Genomic DNA, 19,652 nt, shown 5'->3' on the forward strand with positions numbered 1-19,652 from the left:
CCGGGGCGCGCGGAAGTTTGCGCGGGGAGAGCCCGGGGCGCGCGGAGCAGGTGGCTCGCGCCGGCCCCGGGGAACTTTTCTCGGGCGCTCGCCCCGCCGCCTCCGCGCCCCCCGCCCCGCCCTCCGCGCCCCCTCCTCCGGCTGCACTTTCCCCCGGCGCCGCCGGGCCCGGGAGCCGGTGTGTGCCCCCCGCCCCTCCGTCCCAGGCTCCGGGAGAGCCCCCCGCAGCCCCCTCCTGGAGGCGGGCCCGGGGCTGGGGTCCCGCAGGGCTCACCCGGGCGCGGCTCTGGGCTCCGTCGGTTCCCGGGGAGCCCCGCACCCGCCAACGCCCCCCCCCTTTGCATTTTGCCAAGTCTCGGGGGCAGCCGGCGCGGTGGGAACGAACGAGAACGAGGGGCGGGGAAATGATGCAGATAACGGGGCAATTAGAGCATCCCGCCTCGGCCCTGACACTCGCCGGAGCATCCAGCATCCGTCTGGAGATCAAAAAGGGACCCGCTTTTTATTTGTTGGTTTTAAATCTACCTGCAAAGCTCATTAAGTTTCTTCCCATAAGTGGTTCCAGCATCCCCCCCCCACTCCCCAATCCCCGTCCCTGGCCTCTTCCCAGCCCCCATCCCGCCGAGCCCCCGTCTCCCCCCTCCTCTCCTCCTCCCCCAGAGCCATTGAGCTGGAGAGAAAAATCGGGGCACTCAGGCATGCAGTTAATAACCCGAGTGCCTTGCAATTCCATCCGCACTGGAGTTGGGGCCAGTTTGGTGGCCAGCTGAGGCGGGCAGAGCTGTGTGAGCTGTGCTCGCTGGTTTAAATGATACTAAAGTGGTCTTTCTGGAAGAGTGGGGGCTCTGTGTGTGTGTGTGTGTGTGTGTGTGTGTGTGTGTGTGTGTGTGTGTGTGACAGAGAGGGGGAGAGAGAGAGTTGGGCAGCTACACTGGGCTTGGCACGAAGGCCAGTGGTAATCGTATTCCCTGCTAATGTTTGTAAATGAGACCCGGGCACGGCTGGGGGACAGCGTCTTTATTTATGATTGATGTTCTGTAACATAAGGAATGACAAGAACGTGGCAGACAAGAGGAGAGGAACCAGAAGGGCTGGCAAAAGCCCTTTGCAGCGTCCTATTGTTATTCTGGGCTGGAGAAAATTTCCACGGCGAGATTTACAGCGCTGGTATTTGCTCCCGCTTGGCCGGAATGTCAGTTAACACAATTTTCATTAGATAACTCGTTTTCAATCCTGAGCGGCAGGCTGCCCGGGATAAGCCGGGGGCTGGTTCCTGAGGGGTGGGTGCGGCTTCCCTTGGGGGGGCTGATTTCCTGAGCTGGGGGGGGGGGAGTTTGTACCTTCCTCTATTCCTTTTCCTCCTGGGGGTCTTTGTGAAGCCGGCTGTCTAGGTCACCCAAATCTGGATTCTAGCTGGACTCCACATTGATCCCAGGACCCTTTGTTAGGGTTCGTGGAAGGCACTGGGGTGGCAGCGTGCATCCGAGCAGGAACAGATGGAGGTGGGGGTAGAGGGTCCCCGGAAAAGGGGCCGAGACCTCTCGTGACGGGTGTGGAGGGTGAGGGGGGAGGTGTTCATTAAGACAATGGCTGGTGAGTCTAGCACAAAAGGAACTGGCTCTCTGGAAAGGGGGCGAAGCTCATTTACATGGATATTAAGTGTGTGTGGGGGGGTGTCCCCGTGGGAATTTTGAGAGGCCGAACACTTCCAGAGAAAGAGAAATAAATGTGGCATCCCGGCCCATGTGCAGGCGTTTAGGACCTCAGGTCTGCCGGGGCGGGGGGGTCCCCACCCGCACCGGGAAACGTACCCTTGCTCCCCTGCCCAGCCGGACCCCCACATCCTTCCTGATGGCTTCGTTTGCTGGAGCCGGATTATACGTGAGCCTGGCCCCGAGCACTCTGCCTGGGCATTTGCATTGTGTGTGGAATGCCTGGAGCTCCAGGCCGTGGGTTTATTTTCCGTGACCCCCCTTACGGGCGAGGTAACCAGAGAGGTGAACTCAGGTGGGCCTGCGCCGAGTCTCGGGGGAGTCAGGCCCCCCAGCTAGCTCGCCCCGAGCCCCAGGTGTGTGGCGTGTGGCCGCGATTCCCCGCTGAGGTTGAGTAGTTTCCTGCTGCCAGTGCTCAAGTGGCAGAGGCGGCAGAGGCAGCCCAAGTCCCCAGGCCAGACCCGCTGCTGACGCCACCCGGATTCTGGCGAGGAAGGTGACCTTGTGCCAGCCCAGCCCCGGCCCTCCGGAAGTATATATTTCTCAATTGTGGAATCAGGCCAGCCGCTCTTCCTCCCGGCACCCGCGCAGGGCTGGGCTCCCCCCGGGGGCGACTCAGACAGGGGCCCCTTCCCCAGGACCCCAAAACTGCTGGCCTCTGTCTTTTCCACTTCCCCTCGTCGGTTGCTAGCAGGCCAGGAAATGAGAAGAAATAAAAATTTCATCCCAAAGATAATGCGGGGCATATTTCATTTGGTTATAAGATGGCTTTATGGCGAACAGTACTAATGCAGTATTTTTTTTTATGGCTTTTCGGTGTAAAATCGTCATAACCGGATTCATGCCTTTATGATTTCCTTTTTCTGCTTGACTTGGCCCCTTTTTTGTTGGTTTTATGATGCCGAGGCTTCAGTCTCCTGGGCTGGCACCACCCTCAACCCCACCCCCAGCCAAGCCCCCCAGAGAGGGTTAGTCAGTGTTGACAAGAGTTGAGGGTGGCCCGTGCAACTGAGGCAAAGGAAGGTGCCCAGTCCAGGGGGACACATCTGTGTTTCTTGGGAGGAGAATGGCTGGCTGAAGGGATCAGATCGCTGGTGCATGTTCCAGAAGAGCTTTCTGGAGGATTCTGGAGAACTAGACCGGAGGCTGGACTTTGCAAAGGAGTTTTGAGAGACTTCGGAGAAGGCGCAATCTCTTTGGCATACAGGAGATGGGGCTTGATGGAATGTGTTTTCCCGGCTTAAAGTTTAGAAAAGAGCGTGGATGTGATTAAAATATTATAACCTTATGATATTCTGAAGTGCATAAATTTTACATATCAGCCACAGAGAGTTTAGACATCCATTAGAGCCTCTGACAGCTTGACTTATCTAAATGTGCTATCATTTAACAATGTGTCAAAATTCCTCTTTCTATAGATGACAGCAGTAAATAAGCTATCAGCTCTGTTGGCGGAACCCTAACTTTGGAAACTCCGCAGAAAAAGAATGGCTGCTGGGGTGGGGACAGGAACCACTCCGGAGGGGTGCCGGCCCCGGAGAAATGTGGGGTACCGGGGGGGGGCTTGGAAGCCATGAAGCATGCGTGGAGATTTCTAGAGCTTTTTTTAAAAATCCATAAGTAAGACCCAGCAACTGGCCAGCTTCTGCCCCTTGCCTGTCCCCCTGTTCTGGCTGTCGGTGACCCCACTCTCTCTAACTTTTTGAGTCCTCAGAACAAACACCCCGTGGGCCTTTTTCTGCAGAAGCGGCTAGAAACAGGTGTTGCGAATGTATTTAAAGAACCCAGCAGTCTTTTTCTGGGCATCCCAAAATTCTGCTTTCTCAACTCGACAGAAAATTGCTTCCCAAGGATGGACTCTCTCTCTCTCTCTCTCTCTCTCTCTCTCTCTCTTTCTCTCTCTCTCTCTCTCCCTCCCCCCCTTTCTCTCTCTCTCTCTCTCTCTTTAAGAGCGAGAAGAAAAACCGAGCAGCGCCTCCTCCCTGGCCGCCTTTGCTGTTGGTTGTCTTGATGCTTCTTTTATTAATACCTGAATTCACTGTAGAAAATGGAGAAGCCACAGACCGGCCCGAAGAAGCGCGGGAGCGTCTCGGGGGGTTGTTTCAGTGGTGTTTTTGATGCCGGCGGGGAGTTTTCTTTCTCCCCCACCCTTTCCTTTTCTTTTCTTTAAGAAGAAAAGAAAAACTCTCCTGCTAATAAAGCAGATTCTATCTTCGAACTTGACATTCTGTCGTGGTCACCTTTCTTCCGGCAGATGGGATTTCTAAGGGGAGCACCTTGGCGGATGCTAAATTTGGTTCCGGATGCTGGTGGCCGGGACCCAGAGGGGACGGTGTTGGAGTTGGGAGGGCCAGCTGGGCGAGGCTAGCACGGCCTTGAGGGGAGGGGCCGCCTTTGTTTCTGGTGCTGGAATTCAGGGTTCCTACCCTTGGATGTATTTTTCTCATTGTGGTCGGTGTGGGGTGTGCCCACGTTTTGTTTCTCATTTTTGTTCTCTTGGGCTGGAGCGATAGCACAGCGGTAGGGCGTTTGCCTTGCACTCAGCCAACATGGCCGACCCGAGTTCGATTCCTCCGCCCCGCTCGGAGAGCCCGGCAAGCTACTGAGAGTATTCGATATGCCAGACACAGTAACAACAAAGTCTCCAATGGAGACGTTACTGGGCCCGCTCGAGCAAATCGACGAACAACGGGAGGGCCTTTTACCTTTTTGTTCTCTTGAACGCAGAACCTCAGACATGCTAAGTATGTGCTTGACCTCTGAGCATCGTCCCGGCCCTGGGGGTGATGTTCCCTGGTAATGCCAGTGGCATGGTACCAGGAGCCTGTTGGCAGAAGCAGAGCCCCCAAACTTTGGTCTGTTCGGTCTCCGACACTCTTGGGGGACATCCCCCACCCCGGTAGCCCAAGTCTCCCTCGGGGCACCTATGCCCATCCGCTCTGCCCTCCAAGGCATCGGGCACGGTGAAGGATGCTGAGATGCTGTAAGCCAGTGAGTGACACGAGTTGTCTTCTGATGACCTTGGGTCCATGGTGGCAATGTTGGGGGCTAGTGACTTTGGAAGGAAATTCTTTGCGATGAGATATTATATTTAGGGTGGGGTTCTTGGCATCTAGAACTCAATGAGTCCTTCACAGGAACAGAGTGAGCGTAGAAGCCTGTAACACTTAGGATACAATCCTCTTCCCTGATCGCCAGGTCCCCATGGTCTGGCTTCCGCTCCAGCCTCTCAGCCCAGCTCCCTCTAGATGAGAGTGGCCTTTCTGCCCCTGAAACACACCAGCACAATCCCACCGCAGGGCCTTTGCACCTGCAGCTCCCTCTGCCTGGAACTCTTCTTTCAGTTCTCACACGACTGTGCCCATTGTTGCCTTCTGTCCAGCCCAGTTCTGGAGACCGCTCAGCTGGCCCAGGAGACCTGAAGAAACGTCTGCAGAAGGTTCTACTTCTGCATGTGAGAGGTCCTGGGTTCAAACCCCAGCACAAAGAGAGAGAAAAGGGGAAAAAGGGAGGGAGGGAGGGAGGAAGGAAGGAAGGAATGAACGAACGAAGGAAGGAGGGGTGGAAGGAAGGAAGGAGGAAAGAAGGAAGCAGGGAGGAAGGAGGATGGAAAGAAGGAAGGAAAGGAGGAAGGAGGCTTCTGTTTCCCTTCTCATAAGCGAATCTGACCCTGAGTCTCCAGGGACTGTTTTCCCAAGGGTCCTGGCCTTGTGTTCTTCGTGCTGATCTCTGGGCGATCGGCCTTTTCTGTTTAGAGTCAGATAATAAAACACTTTGGACTGTGAGCCCTACAGTCTCTAGGAAACACCCCACTCTGCCAGCAGCCGCCGTAGACAAGGAGAGTGAGTGGCTGCGGTGCCAATAAAACTTTATGCATACAAACAGGCAGAGGCCACACAAGGACAGCGAATGACTGCGTTACCAATGACACTTTATTCATACGAACAGGCAGAGGTCTTGGTCGGCCTAAGGGCCGCCGTAGGCTGGCTCTGGTCTCAGTGTTGTTGTCACGCAGGCCGTGGCATACAAAGCCGATGACTCTCATTTTTCAGATACAGATACTAAGGATTCAAACTCGGTTCTGGACATTTGCTTTTCGTACCTTTCCCCTGAGGAAGGAAGCACGAGGAGTCCAGTGAGGACCCCCGTCCCGCCCCCACCTGGTTTCCAATCCCAGCTCTCTCCCTCACTCGCTGTGTGGCGTTGGGTGAGACGCTTCCCCTCTCTGAGCTTGCCCTCCTTGCCTTTGAGCACAGCGAGTGAGAGTCCCCGCCTGCAGCTGCTCCAGCATGTTGGCGCCTGTGGGTCGGGACGGGAGATGGATGCGTGGCTGCTCTTCTGCTTCTTACTCGTGCTGGTTTTTGGGAAAGAAAGGGAGCAAGAGAGGCATGGTGATCAGGTGGCACGCTGATTGTGGACTCCGGGCAAGTGATGGCACCTCCTCTCTGGACCTCAGTTTTCTCATCTGTGAGATGGGGAGGTTAGTAGCATGCCTCTCCCTGCAGTGAGTTCATGTCTGAAGTGCTCCAGTCTACCACGTGTGTGGACATTCAGGCTGATTTCTTTGTGTATTTGGGGGCCACTCCGGGCAGTGCTCAGGGCTCCTTGCTGGCTGTGGCTGTAGCATCAGGCACCTTTGCAGGTCACTTCCTGGGTCTCTGGGCCAGTGTCCCCGGGGAGCGCCGGCCCCGCTATCACCGATACCCCGCAACGCGCGTCTCCTGGGGCCACGGCTGGTGCAAGCTTTGGAAACACTTGGTCTCCGTGAGGGAGGTGACTCAGGAGCCGCGTGCCTGGCACCTCCCGAGCTGGGCGACGAGGGCAGGGATGGCAGAGGCCTGGGCAACGGGCAGGGGAGAGCGCCGGGCCAGCCCCGAGCCGTCCAGGTTCCCTGTAGCTCTCCCCAGTACCCAGGGCCAGAGGTGACCACTTCGCTGAGGACAGGCGGGTCCCTGCCCGGCTCTGCAGTGCCACCCGTCCCTCCTTCTTCTCGTCTCCCCGCCCCCAGCCTCTGCCATCCTTCGGTTCAGCCAAATGAAACAGCAATTCCAGGATACACATTTGTCATTAAAAAGAAAGAAGGAGAAAAAATCAATCCTCCAGCCTCGCTGGCCCGAGCTGGGCGTCTGCCCGCGCCGCCCGGAGCCGAGCAGTGCTTAAGACTCCGGCCGCGCTGCTGCCCCCGCCGGCCCAATGGCTCCCCGGGAACCGTCCGGTCGATTGGCTGCTCTGGTTGGCCGCGCGGAGCGGGGGTGCCGTGGATGGGCAGACCGCAGGGGTCATCGGCGTGGCCTGGTCAGGGACAGAGGTCATCACCGAGTGGGCAGCCACTCAGGCCTGCTTGGGGTTCGCACCCGGCGCCCCCAGTATCTGAAGGGGGGGCTGCCGGCTACCCAGGAAAGCTGTACCCCGCACCCTTTTCTCCCCGAAAACGCTCATTGTGGAGTCCGGCAGGTGATGGCACCTCTCTGGACCTCAGTTTTCTCATCTGTGAGATGGGGAGGTTAGTAGCATGCCTCTCCCTGCAGTGAGTTCATGTCTGAAGTGCTCCAGTCTACCACCTGTGTGGACACTCAGGCTGATTTCTTTGTGTTTTTGGGGGCCACTCTGGGCAGTGCTCAGGGCCCTTGCTGACTGCGTGCTCAGGAGTGATCCCTGGCAGGGCTGAGAATTTGTACCAGGATTGGCTGCATGCAGGGCAAGTGGTTTTCCTCTGGACCTGTCTCTCTAGCCCACAGTCTCCTCCTGACGGTAAATTATTCTGTCGTTCCGTACCACTCAGAGTGATTAACAATTACGCTGGAACAGCTGGTAACAGACACTATAGACAGTAATCATATGTTGGGGACATGGTGGTGGGAACGGAGCGCCAAGTACCTTCTCTCTTTGGGTCCGTGGACCAGAGGAAAGGTGGACACACATCCTCCTGGACAGACAGACAGTCTCTGGGATTCCGTGTGGCAGAAGAATGGCCATGTCAGCCTTGGAGGACATTTCCCCAGGAGAAGTGGCCCTTCAGTAGAGATCTGAGCAGAAGGTCAGGGAACAGTGTTCCGGCAACGGGAACAGCATGTGCGAAGGCCCTGGGGTAGGTTGGTGCTGGCAAAGGACTGCAGAACGGCAGGGAGGCCAGTTCTGCGGGGGATGGATCTGCCATTCTTCTCACACTTGCCATCTGTTACCAGCGGGAAGGGTGGGAATGAAAATAAGATCCTGCTTCGCACATGTGTGTGAGCACTCGCAGCGGGCACTCTGTGAGCTGTCAGACACAGTAAAGCCCCGGGTGTTGCTTTTATTTTTAACAATGTATGCGGCCCAACTCTCTGTCTTGGGGGGGGTTCGGATCACATCCGGCGGTGCTTGGGGATCACGCCTGGCACTGCTTGGTGGAACCGAGCAGTGCCAGGGATCGAACTGGGGCTGGCAGCAGGCCAGGTGGGAACCTCGCCCCACCCCACCCCCATCTACTCCTGTCTCCTGCCTCGGCCCCGTTCTTGGTCTGTGGCAACAGCTCAACCGAGCGGCTTCCGTCTCAGACTCAAGCATGAGGCCGCAGGGCCCTAACCCCAGCTCTCTGGCGACTGTCTCCCCTCCCGTAAGCCGAGTGTAGTGACAGAACAGCCCCCGCGATGCGAGACCCTCCCCTGCAGTGCCGCCCGGGGCTGAGCATGGATCTGCAGCTGCGCACGGCGTCCCTGGACTGGCTCTGGACCCCTCGGCTTTCCGAGCACTTCCGGCCAGCACCCCCGCTCCCCTGCACAGTGCTCACCCCGCTCTCTCCGGCCTTTTCACACCGCCTTTGTGTGTGCATATCAGATGGCCCACTCTCCTAGGGGAAAGAGTCCCCGGGACGTGGTGGCCACTGAGGGCTCCGGAGCAGAGGACATGCTCGGGGGGGGGGGGGGTACAGCTGTGTCTGGTGGGGAGTCCTCAGCCCTCGCTCTGACTTCCGCCTGCCTGATGAGGTCTCTCCCCTTCCTCGTCTGCAGTGGTCGCCTGTGTTCCTCTCCTGCCGCTGCCTGTCCTGATTCTCGTCACCCAGGCCTTTAGCTCAGCGGGCGCTTTCCCACCCCAGGGCCTTTGCACCTGCTTGTCTGTTTGGGATGTTCTTTCTCATACGTTTCTGCAACTCTCCACAGGTGCCTCTGTTCTCTGCTACACCAGCCCCTGCCGCCTCCCCCGGTCCCAAGCCCCCTGTGCTCACGGGTGTTTCTCTGTAAGTTCATCCTATGTCTCCCTCCTTGGGGAGGGCAGGGCCGTCGTAAATTCTCAGCATTTGCGTGTTGGCCGGGACAGAGGCCTCAGGAAGGAGGGGAGGGGCAGCTGCCTCACTGCTCCCCCCTCACTGGCTCTTGCGAGTTGTTTGTCCCGCGCCTGGGAATTGGGCCCAGGCCCTGGGCCAGCAGCGGATGAAGGTTTATCTTTGGCTCCATCAGCCCCGCTTTAGAAACTGGTGACCCCAATTTCAGTCTGGGCGGTGGCTCCCATCCTAATTAATACAGCCATTAATTAATTGCCAGCAGGCTGTGGGCCATTAGCGGTGGCTTGGTGGCCCTAGTCAGAGCTCAAACCAGGTCCCTGCGATTGGGGGGCCGGAGCTAGGCAGTTTCTGGCTTTTGGACGCAGGTGACGTCGGGCCGTGATGCCCGGTCGTGGGCCCGCGTCATGTCAACCTAGCGGCATCCAGACAGGACTTGTCTCTGGGCGGCACCCCCGGACCGGGAGAGGGGAACGTTCCTTCCCAGCAGCCCCCGGGAGTCCCTCTGTCATCGGTTGGGAGGCCAGAGCTTCAGTCCCGCTCCCAGTCTGGAGCCTCAGTTTCTCTGTCTCAGATGAAATGTTTCTGGGATGAAATGGTCATTCATTCACTCACGTGGTCTCTCACTCACATTAATGCATTTGTTCACTCTCAATCACTCATTCAGTGACCGTCATTCTGCCTCCGCCCTGTGTCAGGGGCTGTGTTTGGTGTGTGGGGCATCGGGGACCTAACAGGCGGGGTCCCTGCCGTGTGGGGGCTGCTGGGAACTGTCGGTGTGGGGCTTGGCGGCACTAACCTGGTGGTCTCGCTGCGGCCTTCCTGGACGGGCTTACGAATCCCCGTTATTACAGTCCAATGGCCGTCTGCCCGGGTGCGAGGGCGTGGGCCGTGGGGTTGCTTTCACCAACCCTGGCCTTGCTGCTTCCTCAGTGGTCGGCCTTTCTGAGCCTCAGTTTCCCCCTCCTGGACAGTGGGATTTAAAGCCAGCTTGAGGGATCCCCTGAGGGTGATGAGGTGAAGCACTGGGCCGGGACTCCGAAGGACCTGGAGGGACCCGGAACCTTCCCATGGCCATCAGCCTTGTCCACGCCCACCTCGCCTGTGGGCTCAGAAGGACCCAGTCTGGTGGGAGCCGCGGGTTTATTTGCAGCCCTGGGGCTCAAGGATCAAGAACTTCTTCTGACTCACCTGGCCTGTCAGTGTCTGTACTGCAAACCCTAATGCCCAAAAGGAGAGAGAGTGAGAAGGAAGTGCCTGATAGAGGGGTGGGCGGGAGGGCGGGAGGGGCTTTGGTGGTGGGAATGGACACTGGTGGAGTGACGGGTGTTGAGTCATTGTAGGACTGAAAGTCATGAAAGCTTCGTAACCGTTTCTCGTGGTGGGTCAATAAAAAATTAAATTTAAAAAAATATGAGCCACGCACACACATGCACCCGTGTTCTCCCGAATGGTGTTTTCTGCAGCCGCAGGAAGGGGTGCAGCTGCTCACAGCAGGACGCTCTGAGCTCCACAGCGCAGGGCCACTGAACCCAGGCCGGGGGACCACATGCCCGGGCTTTTACCCGGAGGTCCACTTCCGGAGCTGACCCCTGCCCTTCCCAAGAGCCACCCCATCTCTCGTCCCTGGTTCCTCCTTTCCCCTTTATTGCCTTTGAGTCATTTTTTAAAAATGAAATCTCATTATTTTGGGGTGACCTCCCAAGCCATGCTTAGGGACCTGAGGCTCTTCCCGGCCATACTTGGTCACCCGTCCAGGTTGGCCAGTGCGCTGGGGACTGCCAGGGTCACCCGCCCCCGGGATGCCCGGGATAGCTTGGCCACTTGGACTGCTTTGTTGTTTTGTTTTGTTTTCAGTTTTGCTCTTGGCCAGCCTGGCAGTGCTCAGGGCTTCCTCCTGGCTCGGAGCTCAGGGGTCGCCACTGGCGGGGGCAGGTGGGGTGCCAGGGGTCAAACCAGGGTCAGGTGTGCTGGACAAGTGCCTCCAGCCCTTGGCTATTGCCTTGGCCCCTTTTATTGTCTTCAGGCCCCTTGCCGCTGACCCCCCGAAGTGGACCCAGGCCCAGGGCTGTGGGCGGCCCAGATGGGGTAGGGGGTGACCATGACCGTCGGGTGCTCTATGGGACGGGTTCGGGCATGTGGGGGCCGGAGCCACAAGATGGACTCCTCGGGCTGCTGATAATAAGCAGGTATTGATTGCTGCCTCGGTCATTATCAAGATTTATTTAGTCAATATGGCCTCCCCGGTCAATAAATCGTGTCGTTGATAAAGAAGGAAGGGGACAGACTCGTAGGCTTTATTAAAAAAGTTCCCTGGACTTCTCTCTTCTCAGTGGCGAGCCCAGCCCCCCTCCCCTGGGGCGCCGTCCTGCCCACTTGCTGCTCTCCTGTGTTTGGCGTGGAATGTGCCCTTCTTGATTCGCTTTCTGGGAGCAAAGGTTTGGCCTGACGCTGGTCCTGGAGTGGGCCGGGGCTTGGCTGGCCACTCAGAGGGGACCTGGCCGGCCCAGCGTGGGGTCAGGGTGTTTCCCGGCACGCTGGTCACACACACTCCTTCCGGGGGTCTGCTCTTATCCCCACTCGTGTCCCATTGAGAGTCGAGACGTGTTGGGGTCTTGCCCCCTGCATACTGCGGAACAGGGGTCTCTGTGCTTGGTTCCCGTGGGGAGGGACCCCCGGGGGCAGGAGGAAGTTGGAGCGGATGTTTGGAGGAAGGGAAATGTGCTAAGCCCTGGGACAGAGGGTTGGAGGGTCAGCACCACTTGGTGTTCGGGGAAGACCCTCCCGTGCCAAGAGGTGGCAGCTCCCCCATGCCAGCCTTCACGGGGCTGGCGCAGGGGCCTCAGAGAGTCTGGAGCTCGGTTCTGAGGAGGCTCTTTGCACGCTGGCCTGTGGGCTGTTTCTGAACGTGTGCCCACATGTTGCTGACGAGGAAGGACCACGCGGAGGAGGCTCCTGGGATGGTGTGAGTCACCTGCGGGAGTGCGGTGGTGTGGACTGTGGGGACTCTGGGCTGGAGAAGGAACAAGAGGACTTCCCTTACCTCTGCTGTGTCTGCCCAGTGAGCCCCTGGGCGCTGGACGTCTGTCTGCTCACCACATGATCCTCTCCACCTGCTCAGTTTTCCATCTGTACTTCCACTTGGGAATTCATCCATGTTTACTTTCCCATTTCCCCTACCTCATTCGTTCATTCGTTCATCCATTAGTCCATCCACCCATTCATCCACCCACCCATCCATCCACCCACCCATCCACGCATCCATCCACTCATCCATACACCCATCCATCCATCCACCCACCTACCCATCCATCCATCCATCCATCCATCCATCCATCCATCCATCCACCCACCCACCCATCCACCCATCCACCCATCCATCCATCCATCCATCCACCCATCCATCCATCCATCCATCCATCCATCCACCCACCCACCCACCCATCCACCCACCCACCCATCCATCCACTCATCCATCCATCCATCCATCCACCCCCCCCCATCCATCCACCCATTCATCCACTCACCCACACACCCTTCTATCCATCTGTCCATCCATCCATCCATCCATCCATCCATCCATCCATCCAACCATCCACCCACCCACCCACCCATCCAGTCCGCCTACCTATCCATCCACCCATTCATTCATCTTTCCACCTTCCATCCATCTACCCACCCATCTACTCATCCACCCATCCATCCATCCATTCATCCATCCATCCATCCATCCACCCACCCCCCATCCATCCACCCATTCATCCACTCACCCACACACCCTTCTATCCATCTGTCCATCCATCCATCCATCCATCCATCCATCCATCCATCCATCCATCCACCCACCCACCCACCCATCCAGTCCGCCTACCTATCCATCCACCCATTCATTCATCTTTCCACCTTCCATCCATCTACCCACCCATCTACTCATCCACCCATCCATCCATCCATCCATCCATCCATCCATCCATCCATCCACCCACCCACCCACCCATCCAGTCCGCCTACCTATCCATCCACCCATTCATTCATCTTTCCACCTTCCATCCATCTACCCACCCATCTACTCATCCACCCATCCATCCATCCATCCATCCATCCATCCATCCATCCATCCATCCATCTTCCTGCCCTTGTTCTAAACCAATCTAATTATTCATCCATTAATCCTTCTGCCTTCCTATTTGTCCATCTGTCCGTCCACCTGTCCATGTCTGATTATCTGCATCCACTACCCTGCTACTCACCTACGCTACTCACCTACCATCTCCCCGTCATCACAGCCACTCAGCTAGCCTCCGGCCCATCTGCACAACCATAGACCCAACAGACCCTCTCTGCCCACCGCTTCTTACCAGCTCAGGTGCTCAGGAATGGGAAGCAGTCTCTGCCTTGGGTGTTAGTGATGAGAGCAGGAGCCGGCCGTGTGGACACAACCCCAGATGGTCAGCATGACCAGTCCGACCGTCTCCAGTTGCGAGGGGGCAGTGGCTGGCAGATGGGCACTGGCGTCTGTGCTCTGGGGCTGTATCTTGTTCCACAGAGGAGGAAACTGCAGCTCAGAGAGCACCAAGGTGGCCAGACCTGCGTCTCCTTCTCTGCACCCCATGTTCCCAGGGCATGAGGTCCACACTTCAACCTGTCTCAGCATCTCCAGCCCACACTCAGCGAACTGCCCCCTAGCCCTGGCACTCCCCTTCCTGGCCTCCTGCTGGCCAGTGCTGTTTCTCCTCCCTCCCTCCCTCCCTCCCTTCCTCCCTCCCTTCCTCCCTCCCTCCCTCCCTCTCTCCTTCCTTCCCTGCATTAGCGGTGCCCAGGGCTTCCTCCTGGCTCTGTGCTTAGGGATCTCTCCTGGCAGGCTTGGGGGTCTATATGAGATGCCGGGATTGAACCTGGGTTGGCTGCACACTCCCTACCCGCTGTACCATTCATTGCTCCGGCCCTGATGCTTTCTTCACAGTTCTTGGCTTGGGTATCTGTGTCAAAAATGTTTTTTTTTTTTCTTGAGATGTTCAATACCTGACTTTTCCATCTCGGGCTCACTCCATCCAGATGGACAGGATGGAAACCGGGGCGCTGGCCTGACCTCCTCCCCTGCTCTGCTGCCTCTGAGGGTTCACATCCCCCCCCCACCGCCATGTCCACCTCGACACGCTGGCCCCTGCCCCTGTCTCTTCTCTTCTGGACGTGGGCTCCCAATTTGCTTCCGCAGCCTTATTCTGTCTTGCCTGCCTCTGGTAGCGGGTGACTGGTGAGGTCATTGAACACCGAGAACTGTTTCCGGGGCGATGCTCTCCTTGGGAGCAGAGCCTGCAAGCGGCCAGGGGCTCCCGTGCTGCCTGCTTCCTGTGTGTGCGTGTCTTGCTTCCGACTTCTCCTTTCCTGCACGCCTGCTGGCTCGTTCTTGCCACTCCAGAGACCTGGTGGCGAAGTCTCAGGCCGTTATTGTCAGTGATCTCCCTCTCCTGTACTGTCTCAGCAGCTTGTGTTTCTGTGCCCTGTGTGTGTGTGTGTCTGTGTGGCCTGTGTTTCTGTGTCTCTGTGTGTGTCTCAGTGTCTGCGTGTGTCTCTGTGGGTCCATGTGTGTATATCTGTATCTCTGTATGTGTGAGGTTGTGAGTGTGTGTCTGTGTGTGTGTTCCTGAGTGTGTCTGTAAGTTTCTGTGTCTGTTTGTGTGTCTATGTGTGTGTGTGAGAGTCTGTGTGTGTCTTCCTTTTCCCATTCCTCTGCGCACAAGCTTGGTTGTGGTGTTCACATGCTCACCCTGTGCCTGGATTGTGCTCTCCATGGAGGCCTCGAGTGGCCTAAGTTGCTCACCCACTGGGTCCCAAGCAGTCAGTGAGGCCGCGGGGCCTCAAGCCCCCACCTCAGGCGGCAGCGGGGGCTCTGTCACAGCCCAGGCTCCAGGCCCAGCTTCCCTGGGGTACGGTATGTCTTTTTGCATTCCTTTATTTTTAATGTTTGTGCCTTTGACTTGAAAGTGTGACCCAGTAGCCAGCATGTATTTGCTTCTTGTTGTTTTCGAGGGGGGAGCCGAGGGGGTGGTTGTTTTCCACTTGGGAGCCTCACCTGGCGATGCCCAGAGGTTCCTCCTGGCTCTGCATTTAGGGATCAGTCCTGGCGGTAATTGGGCACCATATGGGGTGCGGGGGGGTTGAACCCGTTGCACTCTCTTTCCGGCCCCTTGCTTGTTTATTAATTTTAAATCTGACTTGAAAAATCTCTGCCTTTGGTTTGTTTAATGCATTCACACTTAATATCATTTTGGAGGCGGTTGGATTTACATTTGCTGTTTGCTTTTTTTCCTCTTTAAGATTTCGTGTCACTTTGGTTCTTCCAGCCCTCTGCCAGGGCTTCTCTCTCTGTTTCCAAGTGTGCCCTGTGAGGTCAGAGTGATGTTCTATCTGGGTGGTTTTAGTTCTGTTTTCCTCGGAGCTGCTGCAGCGTTTGCCATGTGGCTCCCAAGCTCGGAGGGCGAGCATCCGATTGATCCCTCTGATCCCGGGCGCCAGGCTCGTGACCTTGGGCTTGCCGCCCTCTCCAGCCCCGCCCACCTTCCCCTTGTCCATTCTCTTCGTTTTCCTCGGCACCACATCCCCCGTTCCTGTGTCTGTCCTGCCCCCCCTGCGTGGGGCACTTTCCCCGCTTGTCCCCGTGTCCACCTGTCCTCCCTTCCTGCCACTCTCTGCAGCGCTCCCGGGCGCTACCGGTCAGCTCCTGCCACCTCCCGTGAACCGTTTGTCCTCAGAACCTCGGAGCAGAGACTGTGTCCCTCCGGGCCCCAGGAAGGTCAGTCAGAGCAGGAGAGCTCACACCTTCGTGGGCTCTGGGTCCCACTCCTGGCGCTGCATGGGCCCCTGTGCGTCATGGGATCATCCCGATGGTCCCCAAGCACCTCAGCCTGAGGGGCCATGCCCGCCAGGAGTAGCAACAACGATAAAAAAACCCGGCAAAAGAACTAGCCAGGACGGGTGTGACCATCATGCTGTGGCTTTCTCTGTCTTCACATTCGCGTGTATGTGTGTGTGCGTGTGTGTGTGTCTGTGTTTGTGAGTGTGTGCCTATGCGTGTGTATCTGTGTGTCTGTGTGTGGACACACATGAAGGTGTGCATGTGCATGTGTGTTTGTGAGCGTGTCTGGGTGTGTGTGCATGCATGTGTGTCTATTTGCGAGTGTGCGTGTCTGTGTGTATGTGTGGCCTGCACGCATGTGCATATGTTTGTCTGAGTGTGTGGGCACGCATGTGTGTGCCCTGCACATGTGTGCGTGTGTCTGTGAGTGTGTGTGTATTTGTGTGTGTGTGTGTGTGTGTGTGACCCTGCCCGTGTGTCCCCACTCGAGCGTCCCCACCCTCCATGCTGCTGAGCCTCCTCCCGCTGTCCCCTGGCCGTGCGGATCGTTTTGGCCAGCTCGGTGTAGTTGTTAATGATTTCCCCAAAGCTGAGCGCGGCACCCCCAGTATTGATCTCGCTGCAGTGGAGGTGACGCGGGGTAAAGGCAGCAGCTGGCGGGCGCTGCCCTTGTGGACGGGTTGTCGCACCTGCCGCCTCCCCCAGGCTGGCGGCTGGGTTCGGTGCGGAGAGGGGCCGTGCTGGGTTCCCGCGTGCCTCTCCCGTCTCCTGCTTGCACGGCTGCTTCTCTTGCCGTCCCGCTACCGGGAAGCCCCTCGCTCTCTCTGGCTGGTGTCCCCACTGGTCACTGGTAGTGTCCCCAGCGTGTGGCCAAGACGGAGTGCCTGGCCTCCCACACAGCGGGAACCTGCTGTGGCTTCTCACAGCTGACGAATGGGCACCCCTGGGCCTGCATGTCTCTCAGGGAGGGTCGGGAGGCGGGACTAGGGGGTCTGGCCTCCCATTTGCCATGACCCACCCCAGCCCCACGGTCCAGCTGTGCTGACCCCTCAGGACCTGTGGGTCAGCAGTTTGGTGATGGAGACGAGTGATTCTACCTTCTCTGGCCTCCGTGGAACCAATCCAGAAAACGGGATGAATTTGCGCTCTCAGTGCGTGGGTTCCACTTTTTTTTTTTAAGTTTTTATCCTATTTTTAATTGAACAAACAGATCTCCCGAGTGGCTTTGTGCCAGTCATGACTCTGACCGCGTCACTGATGGCTAAATGCCCATAACAGCTGTTTGCTGTGGACGCTCTGAGTCCTCTCTTGCCAGGCCAGGGGAGCTGGGCGCCCAGAGAGGCTGTGACGTTTGCCTGGGGAGGCCCAGCAGAGCCCGTCAGACAGAGACTGCCTGCAGTGGGGATGCCAGGGAGTCCGGAAGGGCTCATGCGATGGAGTTTAGTCCTCGGTGGACTGTGCTGGCTGCCAGGTGGACACGACAAGCAGCTGGGTTTCGGGCCCAGAGGCCAGGGTGGGTGCAAGTGACCACAGTGGAGGGCCTGGGAGGAGCCCAGCCTGGGCTTGCTGGACCCTGGGCCTTTGGGGCCCTGAGCCTGGGAGCCTCCATGAGCCAGCCCGGCCCTCCGAGGGCGCCTTCCTCCGCCTGTGAGCGGCAGGCTTGCTCCCACGGCCCGTGGCCTACTTTGTGAAATTCATCTCCGGAAGCGAAGTATTCTCTGAGCGTGCAGCGGAGCGCATCCCGGCATCGTGGGATGGATGGGGCCTGCTGGGGCCCTCCCGCCCCCCCGCGGAGGGAGGAGAGAACCCGGGCCAGCCCCTGCATCCTGCCCGGGGTCCAGGCCGGGGCGTTCTGAGGGAGACGCAGCCTCACTGCCCCCTCTGTGTCTGGGATGCCCCTTTCGTGGCCTGAGCCGGGCCGCCACCAGCGGGGGAGGAGCTGCCCCTCCGGGAGTATCAATGAGGTGCCCTCCTTAAGCACCCGGCTGATGAGAGTCCAGCTGCCCAGGGTGCGAGTAGCAGCTTCATCCTCGGCTCCTGGGGTCTGTTCTCTGCTCTCCTGGCCGGCCGGCCCAGCGGGCACCGCCACCTGGCAGCGCTGTTAGCTGGTGGCTGAGGCGGAAGGTGAGATGACTCGGGCGTCCTGGTGATAGATCCGTCAGCCCGTTTCCCATGTTGGGCCTCGGGATGAATCTGTAGGAAGGGGGGGCAGGGGACGGCTATTTGGGGGATATTTTGGGCCCCATCAGGCTCCGCACTCAGGAAAGATTCCTAGTGGGGCTCAGAGTGCCCTGGACACGGTGGGGGTGAGATTAGGGTCAGCTTTCTGCACGACTGGCACTGTCTCCCCGGCCTGTGTTCACAGTCACTCATTTACTGAGGGTTGCACCCCGCAGAACGGATCGGTGTGAAGACAACGGTTCAGACGCACGGATTGAGTCAGGAGTGAGGATGGCGTTTGCCTTCATCAGTTCTCTCTTGTTTTCTTGACTCCTGGGGCTTGGGCTGGGGACATTCAAGCTTGGAGCTACCTTGACGACTTGCTCACTGTCTCGGGGACCTCCACAGTGTGTCCTTCTCTGGGCTTCCCTCGTGGGCAGCCTGGGCTCCCTCGTGGTGTGGGGGCTGAGCACCAGGGCAGCATTGGCATTTGATGACCTAGTGTTGTCTGGCCCATGTGCGCTGCCCCTGGAGCCGCCTCAGAGGGAGGTCCCTGGGCCCCACTGCTTGGGGACGAGAGTCAAGACCTTCTTGGGGTACTGCAGAGCAACCATCTTGGAGAGAAACCATCTGCTGTGGGGAATGCTGGTGCCACAGGTGTGCGTCTGTGGGGGGAAGTGGGCACGATGGGAAGTTGCAGGTGTGACAGGAAGTAGCAGGTGCCACAGGAAGTTGTGCGTGGCAGGAAGTTGCAGGTGTGACAGGAAGTAGCAGGTGTGACACGAAGTTGTGTGACAGGAAGCTGCAGGTGCAACAGGAAGTCGCAGTGTGACAGGAATTTGCAGGTGTGATAGGAAGTTGTGGGTGCGACAGGAAATCGGAGGGGTGACAGGAAGTAGCAGGTGCCACCGGAAGTTGTGTGACAAGAATTTTTGGGTATGACAGGAAGCTGTAGGTACGACAGGAAGTTGCGGTGTGACAGGAAGTAGCAGGTGTGACACGAAGTTGTGTGACAGGAAGCTGCAGGTGCAGCAGGAAGTCGCAGTGTGGCAGGAATTTGCAGGTGTGACAGGAAGTAGCAGGTGCCACAGGAAGTTGTGTGTGACAGGAAGTTGCAGGGGTGACACGAAGTTGTGTGACAGGAAGCTGCAGGTACAACAGGAAGTCGCAGTGTGGCAGGAATTTGCAGGTGTGGTAGGAAGTTGTGGGTGCGACAGGAAATCGGGGTGACGGGAAGTTGTGTGATAGGAATTTTTGGGTGTGACAGGAGGTTGCGGTGTGACAGGAAGTAGCAGGTGTGACACGAAGTTGTGTGACAGGAAGCTGCAGGTGCAGCAGGAAGTCGCAGTGTGGCAGGAATTTGCGGGTGTGACAGGAAGTAGCAGGTGCCACAGGAAGTTGTGTGTGACAGGAAGTTGCAGGGGTGACACGAAGTTGTGTGACAGGAAGCTGCAGGTGCAGCAGGAAGTCGCAGTGTGGCAGGAATTTACAGGTGTGACAGGAAGTAGCAGGTGTCACAGGAAGTTGTGTGTGACAGGAAGTAGCAGGTGTGACACGAAGTTGTGTGACAGGAAGCTGCAGGTGCAGCAGGAAGTCGCAGTGTGGCAGGAATTTGCAGGTGTGACAGGAAGTAGCAGGTGCCACAGGAAGTTGTGTGTGACAGGAA

General features: G+C 57.8%; 2 protein-coding genes across 4 annotated transcripts in view; one reads left to right on the top strand and one right to left on the bottom strand.

Moving 5' to 3' along the window:
* MYL2 (myosin light chain 2) overlaps nucleotides 1-2,488 on the bottom strand; it is an 82,113-nt gene extending 79,625 nt beyond the window's left edge. The window contains exon 1 of the mRNA XM_056107236.1: nucleotides 2,485-2,488. Coding sequence (XP_055963211.1) covers nucleotides 2,485-2,486 — 2 coding nt within the window. The 5' untranslated portion in view covers nucleotides 2,487-2,488. The remainder of the gene's footprint in view (nucleotides 1-2,484) is intronic.
* Nucleotides 1-19,652, top strand: part of CUX2 (cut like homeobox 2) — a 169,887-nt gene that overhangs the window by 797 nt on the left and 149,438 nt on the right. The window lies entirely within an intron of this gene.

This window comes from Sorex fumeus, unplaced genomic scaffold (assembly GCF_029834395.1).
Source record: "Sorex fumeus unplaced genomic scaffold, SorFum_2.1 ptg000155l, whole genome shotgun sequence".
NCBI classification, from domain to species: Eukaryota; Metazoa; Chordata; class Mammalia; order Eulipotyphla; family Soricidae; genus Sorex; species Sorex fumeus.